The following is a 12354-nucleotide window of genomic DNA, read 5'->3' on the forward strand; positions in this document are numbered from 1 at the left end:
TCCATGGCCACATGTCCATAGACGCCACCACAACCAACTCAGCTGCACTCCTGCAGCGGTGGGCTCCTCAAACCCAAGACCACAGGGATGGCCCTGAGAAGACAGTAGACGTGAGGCTTTCCACCCTCCCTGGCTCCAGACACACACTAGGGGGTAGTGGTGCATGAACCTGCTAGCCTGGATACTGCACAGTTCTCCTTACCTGTGAGCTGAGGCTGGAGAATTTCTTTCTAGATAGTTAAGTGGTTAGAAGAAAATTCTCGGTTTTGTTGGGGTTGGTTTGGGGTTGTTGGTTTTTTTGCTTTGTTTTATATAGTTCCTTGTTCTAGCAGCCATGTGGATGCCAGGGGCTGGGGCTCTTGGGTTGGTCCCCTGCCCCCAGGCCGGCAGGGGCTGGGTTGCGGCATGCAGCGGCAGTACGCTTACCTGCCCCGGGTAGAGCACTTCCTGCCTCTTGACCCTGGACGAGCAGCCCTGTTTCCAAGACAGCTCTGGCCAGAGTGGGGCCTTCCAAGGGTACACGGGAGGGAGTAAAAGAGATGAGCTGCAGGATGGCCTCGGAGGACCGCACGCTAGGTGTATGCGACTAGCTGAGAATTGCCCTCTCCCTCTCAGGCCATAGGACTGGGCCGTTCCGTGGGGTTAAAAAACTTTTCCTCCCACCCCCGGGAAAGAAGCCAGCACTTCACCGATTCATACCCAGATAAAACAGATGGTGCCTCCTAGCGGCAGGCCCTGCGGCTCAGTACGCACAGAGAAATACCGGCCGGGGCACCAGCTCAAAGACCCCAGCTGGTGCCATGGGGCTCACAGGGATCAAACCAGACCTGTGCGAGGAGCTGGGGCACATGGAGATGCTACTCTCATTAGCTACGGTGGAGCCCTTCATCTTGGCTCCAACGGGATTGTGCGGAAGAACTACTCCAGTGGGAGGAGATTAGGTGACAAATTCAGATCCTGAAATGAGTTTCTCAGACTGGCGTTCGCATCGCATTAACAGTGCCACTGGGTCCGTGAGGGCACGGGAGATGCACACCTTCACTCAGCTCCCCTCGGAAGTACTGTCTGGGAAACCCAGCGGGTGAGTCTTTGGCACATATGTTACGAGGGAGGTCCCTGATCTCCTGAAATTCCACCCTGAAGGCAAGTGATCTCCGAAGAAACCCAGTTTATTGTGTGGATCTCTTCCTTTCGTCTGAATAAATCCCATTCGGCTACAGGCACTGCCTGTCAGGGCCCTTTGAACGTGCAGGGACAAGCCTCAAGAATACGGCTTTGAGATCATTACTGAGCAGGGGTGTTGGGCAGCAGGAGGGAACTGATGAAATAGAGAAAGCTGGGAGGGGGACAAGGGCTTGTTTCCTGCTCCACCCCATATCTGTTCTGGATATCCCCCATCTTGGGGAGACGGCCTGGTTTGGGTAAGCTCTCAGGGAATGCTCTGGAAGAGAAGGTGACCAGCACACCCGTGGATGGCGTCCCCATGGGGCCTTGAGCTCACAGTGCTCGCTGGAAAAGCTTCCATGGGGGGGATGATGTGAGGGTGTCATTGCCCCGCACCCAGCATCCCTCCTCCGCCAGCCCCCACGTCCCTTATGCTCATGGAAGCGGAGGGGAGGAACTAGACCGAAGTCTGTGCACTGTTGCATGTGGCCTGGAGTACATTCCACGGGTCCGCAGGGCCTCCCACGTGCTGACGGGACGCTGCTTCCGAGGGCCATTGCAGCTCCAGGGCTCAAGGGTTCCCACGGGTTAAGTGCATTGTGTCTCCCAAGCCCCAGTGACCACCACAGTCTGCGACTGCCTCAAGCTAACGGAGCGTGGTTGTTTTTTTCCCTTTAGCTGAACGGGTAGAAGCCAGTGGTTTAAGCGCGGACGTTCCTGGGCCATGAGAGTGGGGATAGCCGTATCTGTGCAGCCAGTTCGTTACACCTAACCAGGGGCTGATGCTGGAAGATCATGGGTGAGCTGCGATCAGGACAGATTTTCACATCAATCAATCATCACACAGCGCAGAGTTCCTTTCAAACACACCTTCCTTTATTGATCTCTAGCATTCCAGCTACATTACCCGAGAGACACCCCCTCATTTCCACCCCCCATTTCACTGCTGCTTCCCCCCAGGATTAACCCTCAGCAGACATGCCCCTCCCCACCACGCTCCTGTCATATTTTCACACCCTTTAATCAACCCATCTCCTTCTGCCCAGGCAGGGGTCACTACATGAATTCAAGCAGATAGTTAAAGACCCAGGATCCTCTATAGAAATACGAGCCATCACATGCCTCTTAATCAGGAATACGGCACTCTCCAGCCATAGAAAGGTCTTGGGGAAATGGTACCCATGCCTTCCCAAAGAGAAACTTACCCAGCCAATCCTCTGGGGTTACAGACAACATTCAGATTTTTTTTTTTAAATAAAGGGTGTTGGGAGGGTGAGGATCTCAAAAACCTCGTACCGATCGGAGTGTTTGCATGAATCTCTGACGATGAGATACACGTGCTCTCTCATCCAGGGTGGGTACCCTATCACTTGGTAGGATAAGGGTAATCATATTTTCTCCTCGGTCACTAAGGCCTCAATCCTGCAAGGTGCTCAGCACTCTGACCCTGATCCAGTGAAGCACTTACGCCCTTGTAAACGTTAAACCGGTGAGTAGTCACACGGACGCCAATGCATGTGCTAAAGTGCTTTGCTTTGCTGGATCATGGCCAGAGTATTCAGCACCTTGAAGGATTGAGCCTTTCTGCTCCTGTTCCCACTGAAGTCAATCAGAGCCTGTCCATTTATTTCAACATGAGCTGGACTGGGCCCTAAAGTCTGATCTATGATGTTAATCTCTGGATGTTTCAGCTGTTATGACTTGAAATCCATGGGTTAATTTTACCCCAATACAGCTCCACTGAACCCAGTAACGATATGCCCATGGCGAGACCCGGAAAGTGAAAATGGCTGGAAACTAAAACTGACCAATCTGGTTTCCTTGCCCAGGCAGAGTGAGATGTAACACTGAGCAAATGGCAGAAAACCATGAAAGGAAAATTCATTTTTCCAAACCATTTCTCTTTTATTCATCTGAACAGCTGAGTGACACAGGCAGGAACCGTTTGTGTTGGACATCTCTTGAGTTTTATGCTGACTGCACTGATGGCCTTTTCCAGCAGCTGCCTCTCCCGGGGAAACAGACTGAATTCTTGCCCTCCTCACATGCAGCAGAAACTTGCCTCCTTTTGGAACATTAATGAAACCTTCCCCTTCTGCCCAAAATCTTTGGGCATAGAACAGAAACATTACAAACACAAACAGAAAGGACCAGAAGAGACTAGAACAGGAAGTGGGAAATACCACAAAGGGAAAAATGTGGATGCAACTACATGCCACTGGCATAGCAATGCTCCTTGAACTGGCCTGTAACAGCAACCAGGGAGCAACCACTCCAGTGCAGCCACTTGGAGATTTCTTGCTGTCCTGTACAGCAAGGGGAGCGAACAAGATTTTTCCAACATACGTGACATTTGTATGATGTCTCTCCTTGTGTTTTATCAGAATATTTTCCCACCTTCAGGAGGTCTCAGGTGTATATTCAGAATTACAGATTCACAGAATTTAAAGCCAGAAGAAATCACTGTGATCCTCTAGCCAGACCTCCTGCACCAGCCAGGTCACAGAACCATACCCAGTGATTCCGGCAGAGAGAATTATTCTTAGCTTATCTTTGCAGCTCCTTAGTTCTCCAGTTCTGGTTAAGTGGTCTCACTCATGCAGATTCACTGGGGAAGATTTATCTTGTGAGGAGCGTTCCCTCTCTTGGGGCATTTAAATGGTCTCCTCTGGTACGGATTCTCTGGGGTATAATGAGGTTGCTCTGACAGCTGATGCATGTCCTGTGCTCAGAGCAGGTAAATGGGGCCCCTCCTTTGCGGATTTTCTCAGATGTCAGCAGGAATATCCTCAGACCAAGCCTCTCCCATATTCAGTTCACCTGGATGGTCTCTCCCAAGTGCAGGTTCTCTGGGGTTTTGTGAGCCTGCTTCTCCCTGAAGGTTTTGCGAGCCTGCTTCTCCCTGAAGGTTTTGCAGCAAGGACTATATTTGCTCAGTCTCTGCTCCGTGTAGGGTCCCTGGTGATTTAGAAGAAATCTCTGGTCTCTGAAGTTTTTTTTTTTTTAATCAATTATGAGAATAACACAGTTTCTCTGGGTTGGATTCCAGGGGGTGGGATGAGATCCTGCTCCAGGTGCCACCTTCTCTCCTGTGTGGTTTCTAGGAGAGGTGGCTGTGGGCTGAAGCTTTTCCCACATACATTGTATGAATATTTCACATGAGTCATGAGCTCCTGCTTCTTTTTCCCACTCATCCTTCTCGCTCCCTGGGTAAATGAACACATTCAGAGATTAATTCATGCGCTAGTGGAAAATTTCCAACTACCCGGATAACGCAAACAATACCGAGCACACATAAATAGTGCTTTACGGGCCAGTGCCAGGGCCAAACACCCCAGAGCAAGAGCTGGGGGGTGGGGGAAGCCGGGCAAACATGACTGACAACTGCTGTAATTTACACAGCTCTGCAATGGTCACAAGGCACTCTTAATTCAGCCAGGGGCTGGGATGGTGCAGCCACGTTTGCTTTCTCTGGGCACACTCCCCTCTGCTCTGTTCACTGGCACCAGCCACCCTGCCTGCATCCCCTAACGCAGAGCTGCTGGTACCTTCGTGCTTCCGCTGTCCCAAAAGGGGCTGCAGCAGACGCACCCCAACTGCCCAGCTAAGGGTATTTAACCAACAGCCTGTGAGCTGTGTCTAATTGGCAAGAAGTGAGTGCAGCTGCCCTAACCTTTAATATGGAAGAGGGGCTTACAGAGAGCCCGGATCCCAGCATGCCTGGCCTCGACTTGCTCTGAGCAGCCAGGCCAACGCCGTTTGGAAGACCAGGGCCCTTGTGGCCCACGCTGTAGAACACTGGGCCTGCAGTGATCCCAGGGCTGAATTTTGGCCAGGCCAGAACTACGGGCTTTAAGGTCCTCAAGGCTGCAATGCTCCACGACAGAGAGAAAGCGAAGAGAGCTGTTCCTAGTTTTCAGGGGTGCTTGGCATTCACCGCTCCCATGGGAGCCAGCGGGAGGAGTGGGTGCTCAGCACCTCTGAAAAGCAGGCCAGACAGGTCTGATCCTGCAAGATGTCAGGCGTCTCCAATGGAGGCTGAAGGGTACTGACGGGACTCAGCACTTCACAGGATCAGTCCCTACAGCAGCAATAAAGAACTTTGCCAGGAGTTTCCCTCATTGTTTAGCTCATCTGCTCCCAAGCACAGGAAGCTGAGCGAGCCGGGACAGGGACAGGGAGCTGGGAGAGGGACGTGGGTGGAAAGGGCCTCGCTGGAGGGCGAGGCCATCACCATGGAGTCGGGGCGCTGGGACTTGGGATTCCTTCTGGGGCTTCTATGTGGGGTGGGCACAAAAGAGCACGAACCTGACCGACCAATGGAAAGAGGAGCTGTACAGGGGGACCCAGAGTCAGTGCGTGAAGACAATCAGTATCCCCTGTGGGGACTCCGGGGTGCGTAAGGAGCGACTGAGGCCTTCTGGACACTCCGAACGTTCACATGGCGTCTCTGCCGTTCAGCCTCTCACATCCAGTGCAGTCATGGGCCCCTCCAGGAGCTCCCAGTGGAGTTCAGAGCTACCCGCTCTGCAAAGCTTTTAGCACGACATCAGGCTCAGGTCAGGGCTTTGTCTCCCAGGTGGGTTCTCTGGTGCGTAGTCAGGTTTATCTTCTGCGTGAAGGTTTTCCCGCACTCGGGGCACGTGAAGGGGGTCTCCCCAGTGTGGATTCTCTGGTGGATTTTCAGAGAGCCTTTCTGGCTGAAGCGCTTCCCGCAGTCGGGGCAGGCGAAGGGCCGCTCCCCGGTGTGGATGCGCTGGTGGGTGACGAGGCCGCTCTTGCAACTGAAGCTCTTCCCGCACTCGTCGCAGGTGAACGGGCTCCCCCCTTGGTGGGTCTTCTCGTGCGTCACCAGGAACGTGCGCTGGCTGAAGCTCTTCCCGCACTCGGCGCACTGGTACGGCCTGTCCCCGCTATGGGTCCTCTGGTGGCTGGCGAGCGTCTGCTTCTCCTTGAAGGCCTTGCCGCAGTCGCTGCATTCGTAGGGCCGCTCCTCCGTGTGGGTCCTCTGGTGGTTGAGGAGGAATCGCTGCTCCCGGAAGCTCTTCCCACACTCGGGGCAGGCGAAGGGCCGCTCCCCGGTGTGGATGCGCTGGTGGGTGACGAGGTTCTGCTTCAGGCTGAAGCTCTTCTCGCAGACGCTGCACTTGTAGGGCCGCTCGCCCGTGTGCGTGCGCTGATGGATGATCAGGTTGTGCTTGAGGCTGAAGCTCTTACCGCACTCGGGGCAGATGTAGGCCCTCTCCCCCGTGTGGTTCTTCTGGTGCCGGGTCAGGCTGGGCTGCTGGTTGAAGCATTTCCCGCACAGAATGCATTTGTACTCCCGTTCCTCCGCCTGGCTGTGAATTATGAGGTTTCTCTCATCGCTAAAGCTTTCGTCGCAAGCGGGAAACGTGAATGGCCTTTCTCCGGCGGGGGGCGTCAGGTGAGTCATGAGATCCTGCTTCTGACCCGCACTCATGGGACCGTCATCTCCTGGATAAACAAACACACTGCAGGTAGTAACCCAGGCCCCAGTGGAAAAGAGCCATGAACACACCATTGGACACTGAACAGACTCCTCACGGTCACTTCCAGCATCAACAGCCATTAACTCTGCCTGAAGACAGCTGGGTTTTATTATTATTAACAACACCCCCATTCCATTGATTTGTCCACTTCTACTCAGAATAGCCCCAGTGCGGTTTATAAATATAAACGGATACAGAGATGAAAGGGATCATGCTGAAACACAGCCTCCTCTAGGGTGGAATATGAGAGCCCTGAAACACCACACAACAACAGCTAAGCACCCAAAAGGAAGACTCCAATTTCAGCTGTGGAGGGAATTTAAATAAAGACAGTGTAACCAATCAAGTCAAATTGACTCTTACCAAGCGTGCCATGGTTCCTGTCATGACTATCAGTGATCAGGGCCTGGCTGTCTTGTATACCTCACCCGAAGGATGGTACCTACAGCAACAGTGACCCGTGCATGTCTACACCCTGGTATTTATTCAGTACTGGAGTAGAGGGAAGAGTGACATCTATTCAGTCTCACCACATCTGTGTATCCTGGAAGGTCTCCAACTTTCCTAGCCTGACTGCTTCATGGGAAGGCATGAGGGGATCACAGCACACGGTGGGGGGGCTGATGGCTGGGGGGCTCCTCGTCACTGGAATACGTTGCAACTGGAGGGAAGTTGTCCCTCTGCTGGAGGAGCCCTGGTATACGCTAACGCAGCTGAATTAGGGTGCCCCAGCTTTCCCCAGCAGGCGACTGCATGGAGACCCAGAGCCCAAGTGATGAAGGTACTGCCCAGAAAGCGAGGCTGGTAGCAGCCAAAGTCCCCCTTCACAGTGCAGCCCCCAGAGACTACAAGTCCCAGCATGCAGTGGACCAGAGTCCCAGAATAAACCCCTCCTGCACAGTGCAGCCCCCAGAGACTACCAGTCCCAGCATGCAGTGGACCAGAGTCCCAGAATAAACTCCCCCTGCACAGTGCAGCCCACAGAGACTACAAGTCCCAGCATGCAATGGACCAGAGTCCCAGAATAAACCCCCCCTGCACAGTGCAGCCCCCAGAGACTACAAGTCCCAGCATGCAATGGACCAGAGTCCCAGAATAAACTCCCCCGCACAGTGCAGCCCACAGAGACTACAAGTCCCAGCATGCAATGGACCAGAGTCCCAGAATAAACCCCCCCTGCACAGTGCAGCCCACAGAGACTACAAGTCCCAGCATGCAATGGACCAGAGTCCCAGAATAAACCCCCCCTGCACAGTGCAGCCCTCAGAGACTACAAGTCCCAGCATGCAACGAGTCAGGCTTAGCCCTGGGCCAGCAAGTGCTGCCCGCTGGGGGCAGCCTGGGACCCCGCCCTGTGTCCGCACGGAGACAAGGCAGCCGCGTGTGACAGCCAGGAGCACACGTGGACTCGCCGAGCCCCACAGTGCCCCCGCCAGGCGTGTTAGCCTCCCTCCGCAGCGAGCCCGCGGCGAAGTGACTTGCCCGAGGCCGCGCAGCCAGGCGGTGGCAGAGCTCGCGCTCCCCGGGAGCCGGGCAGCCCGCTCGCGCCCGTGGGTCCGCGGCGTGGGCGGGACCCGTCTCCCCTCCGCTGGGCCGTGTGAATGCCCAGGCGGGTGCTGCCCCCCGACGCCCACCCCGGTACAGCCCCACCCCCGCCCCTCGGCACGGCCACGCAGAGCAGCCAGTCACCGGGCCGGGGCTCCCTCCCACGCGCCTTACTGCGGAATCCCCCAGCGAACGCTCTTACCCAGATCCGCTTTCACTCCGGCGTGGCCGCGCGCAGACGCTGCACCGGTCCGGGACCCGCAGTGAGCGCCGGGAGGTTTGTGTAGGACAACCCAGCCCGGGCTGGTCCCCGGCAGACAGAGGCTGGGTCCCGGGTGCAACGCCCCTGGCTGCCTCGGTGCAAGCAGGCGGCGCGTTGGCTGGAGGCGTCCGACGGGAGCGGGGTTGGCTGGGCCTTCCTCGGGCGGATTCCCCGCTTCGGCTCGGTGCGCCGGGCTCGGCTGCAATGCGGAGCTGGTGCCTCGCTTCGCTTCCTTCTCCTCCCCCAGCCCCGCTCCGCGAAGAGACTCCCCCGCGGGCAGGGGCGGAGAGGCGGCGTGCGGGAAGCGGGACAGGCTGGGTTCACACCGCACGGGCTAGTGCGCCGGTGATGCCGGGAACTCAGCTCGCCCTTGGCGAGTCACACCGAGCCCGCTCCATTGTGCGGGGCTTCCAGCCTTGCAGCGCATCCCTGGGAGCAGCTGGAGCACTTCCTGCCAGGGGAAGGAGGCTGGCGATTGCTGCGATTTCCTGTTTTATCACGGGGTGGGGACGGGATGACAGGCCTCCGCCCTGGAGAGGAGACACCGGCCAGACAAACTGTGACCCCCAGGGTCAGTCCGGAGAGAAGAGCTGGGTGTATTCATAGAATATCAGGGTTGGAAGGGACCTCAGGAGGTCATCTAGTCCCACCCCCTGCTCAAAGCAGGACCAAGCCCCAATTTTTGCCCCAGATCCGTAAATGGCCCCCTCAAGGTGCTCCAAAGCTTCTCTCCCCCCCCCCACCAGAAGTTGGTCCAATAAAAGATATGACCTCCCCCGCCTTGTCTCTGTCACCCCCTGGGACCCACCGGCTACCACAACGCTGCCTACACACTTCTGTCCCCTGTGCGGTCATGGTATGTTGTATCCTCCCAGATCACCCCGCTTTCTGGGCCAAAGACCATCTGGTCACCGTGTGCAGATGAATCCAGAAAGCGAGCTGCAAAGGGGTGAAATGGGTTTGTGCCTTTTATAAAAAAACATTCTAAGATATATTTAAAAAGGCAAGTGTCAGGGGGTAGCCATGTTAGTCTGTATCCACAAAAACAACCAGAAGTCCGGTGGCACCTCAAAGACTAACAGATTTATTTGGACATAAGCTTTCGTGGGTAAAAAACCACTTTTTTTTATTTTGGCATCTGAAGAAGTGGGTTTTTTACCCACCAAAGCTTATGCCCAAATAAATCTGTTAGTCTTTAAGGTGCCTCCGGACTCCTCGCCTCCTCTCCTTGTTTTTTCCGTTAGAAATTTAGGTCTTCTTTAATCTGTTTTTTTCGTGGAAGACTCTATGGATGACTAGAAAACTGAATCGCTGGAGATGTTCACATACTATGATGATGAGGATGGTATAAAAAGACAGACAAACAGAACTAGACTTATGGCACTAGAGAGACCATTCAACTGACCCTTGATTAATTGAGTGGGGAGATAATTGTTATTCAGCACGTTTAAAACGCTTTGGTTTTTGTTTGCATTTGTTGACACATTTAACTCAGATGCCCGAGAAACGCTTGGAAGAAAGATGTCTTTGTTAAAAATTCAGACCTGGCCCCGATCCCTTCCATTAAGGGCTAGGGAAACTCACAATCCTTATTGGCCCCCTCTGAACACTGCTGCTAACAACACCTTCCTGCTTCTATGGGTCATCCTGAGTTCATCCAACCCCTCTCTGTCCCTCCGCTGGCTCCCCCTTCTCCACTGCAGCCAACACAAGCTTCTTGTCTTCCTCTGTAAGGCTTTTTGTGACTTAGCCTCACCCTCTCTGATCTGGTATTTTACCCCACCTTTTCACTGACAAATAACCCAGCCTTTGCTGTCCACCACTCAGCTTCGAGCCTCAGACATGGCTGTGATTTCTTCAGCACCACTTAGTAAAAGTTCCCCAGCAAGGTGGGGATGAGATGGACAAGGCTTTCTTCCGGCAACTCGCAGAAGCTACTAGATCGCATGCCCTGGTTCTCATGGGCGACTTCAATCACCCTGATATCTGCTGGGAGAGCAATACAGCGGTGCACAGACAATCCAGGAAGTTTTTGTAAAGCGTAGGGGACAATTTCCTGGTGCAAGTGCTGGAGGAGCCAGCTAGGGGGAGAGCTCTTCTTGACCTGCTGCTCACAAACCGGGAAGAATTAGTAGGGGAAGCAAAAGTGGATGGGAACCTGGGAGGCAGTGACCATGAGATGGTCGAGTTCAGGATCCTGACACAGGGAAGAAAGGTGAGCAGCAGAATACGGACCCTAGACTTCAGGAAAGCAGACTTCGACTCCCTCAGGGAACAGATGGCCAGGATCCCCTGGGGGACTAACATGAGGGGGAAAGGAGTCCAGGAGAGCTGGCTGTATTTCAAAGAATCCCTATTGAGGTTACAGGGACAAACCATCCCAATGAGTCGAAAGAATAGTAAATATGGCAGGCGACCAGCTTGGCTTAACAGTGAAATCCTTGCTGATCTTAAACACAAAAAAGAAGCTTACAAGATGTGGAAGATTGGACAAATGACCAGGGAAGAGTATAAAAATGTTGCTCGGGCATGTAGGAATGAAATCAGGAGGGCCAAATCGCACCTGGAGCTGCAGCTAGCAAGAGATGTCAAGAGTAACAAGAAGGGTTTCTTCAGGTATGTTGGCAACAAGAAGAAAGCCAAGGAAAGTGTGGGCCCCTTACTGAATGAGGGAGGCAACCTAGTGACAGAGGATGTGGAAAAAGCTAATGTGCTCAATGCTTTTTTTGCCTCTGTCTTCACTAACAAGGACAGCTCCCAGACTGCTGCGCTGGGCATCACAACATGGGGAGTAGATGGCCAGCCCTCTGTGGAGAAAGAGGTGGTTAGGGACTATTTAGAAAAGCTGGACGTGCACAAGTCCATGGGGCCGGACGAGTTGCATCCGAGAGTGCTAAAGGAATTGGCGGCTGTGATTGCAGAGCCATTGGCCATTATCTTTGAAAACTCGTGGCGAACGGGGGAAGTCCCAGATGCCTGGAAAAAGGCTAATGTAGTGCCAATCTTTAAAAAAGGGAAGGAGGAGGATCCTGGGAACTACAAGCCAGTCAGCCTCACCTCAGTCCCTGGAAAAATCATGGAGCAGGTCCTCAAGGAATCAATCCTGAAGCACTTACACGAGAGGAAAGCGATCAGGAACAGTCAGCATGGATTCACCAAGGGAAGGTCATGCCTGACTAATCTAATAGCCTTCTATGATGAGATTAGTGATTCTGTGGATGAAGGGAAAGCAGTGGATGTATTGTTTCTTGACTTTAGCAAAGCTTTTGACACGGTCTCCCACAGTATTCTTGTCAGCAAGTTAAAGAAGTATGGGCTGGATGAATGCACTATAAGGTGGGTAGAAAGTTGGCTAGATTGTCGGGATCAACGGGTAGTGATCAATGGCTCCATGTCTAGTTGGCAGCCGGTATCGAGTGGAGTGCCCCAGGGGTCGGTCCTGGGGCCGGTTTTGTTCAATATCTTCATAAATGATCTGGAGGATGGTGTGGATTGCACTCTCAGCAAATTTGCGGATGATACTAAACTGGGAGGAGTGGTAGATACGCTGGAGAGCAGGGATAGGATACAGAGGGACCTAGACAAATTGGAGGATTGGGCCAAAAGAAACCTGATGAGGTTCAATAAGGATAAGTGCAGGGTCCTGCACTTAGGACGGAAGAACCCAATGCACAGCTACAGACTAGGGACCGAATGGCTAGGCAGCAGTTCTGCGGAAAAGGACCTAGGGGTTACAGTGGACGAGAAGCTGGATGAGAGTCAGCAGTGTGCCCTTGTTGCCAAGAAGGCCAATGGCATTTTGGGATGTATAAGTAGGGGCATAGCGAGCAGATCGAGGGACGTGATCATTCCCCTCTATTCGACATTGGTGAG

At 53.8% G+C, this 12354-nt stretch overlaps 2 protein-coding genes across 6 annotated transcripts in view; both read right to left on the reverse strand.

Annotated features, from left to right (window-relative positions):
- The window catches only part of GIMAP8 (GTPase, IMAP family member 8), a 641187-nt gene that overhangs the window by 222685 nt on the left and 406148 nt on the right, over nt 1-12354 (reverse strand). The gene's annotated exons all lie outside the window — the stretch shown is intronic.
- LOC114021692 (gastrula zinc finger protein XlCGF7.1) lies at nt 2019-8971 on the reverse strand. 5 transcript variants are annotated; one of them, XR_005224156.2, is made up of 4 exons: nt 8422-8950; nt 7205-7423; nt 5473-6639; nt 2019-4370 (listed from the first exon to the last, which is right to left on the reverse strand). XR_005224156.2 is itself a non-coding variant. In XM_043541845.1 (3 exons), exon 3 carries the CDS (start codon nt 6623-6625, stop codon nt 5720-5722), a length of 906 nt encoding a protein of 301 aa, XP_043397780.1. In that variant the 5' UTR covers nt 6626-6639; nt 7205-7423; nt 8422-8950; the 3' UTR covers nt 2019-5719. The 5 variants fall into 5 exon arrangements, 2 of the variants coding, with proteins under 2 accessions (XP_043397780.1, XP_037747393.1); XR_005224155.2 differs by lacking the exon at nt 7205-7423 and having other exon boundaries at nt 8422-8956; XR_005224157.2 differs by lacking the exon at nt 7205-7423 and having other exon boundaries at nt 5482-6639.

This window comes from Chelonia mydas, chromosome 2 (genome assembly GCF_015237465.2).
Source record: "Chelonia mydas isolate rCheMyd1 chromosome 2, rCheMyd1.pri.v2, whole genome shotgun sequence".
Taxonomy (NCBI): Eukaryota; Metazoa; Chordata; order Testudines; family Cheloniidae; genus Chelonia; species Chelonia mydas.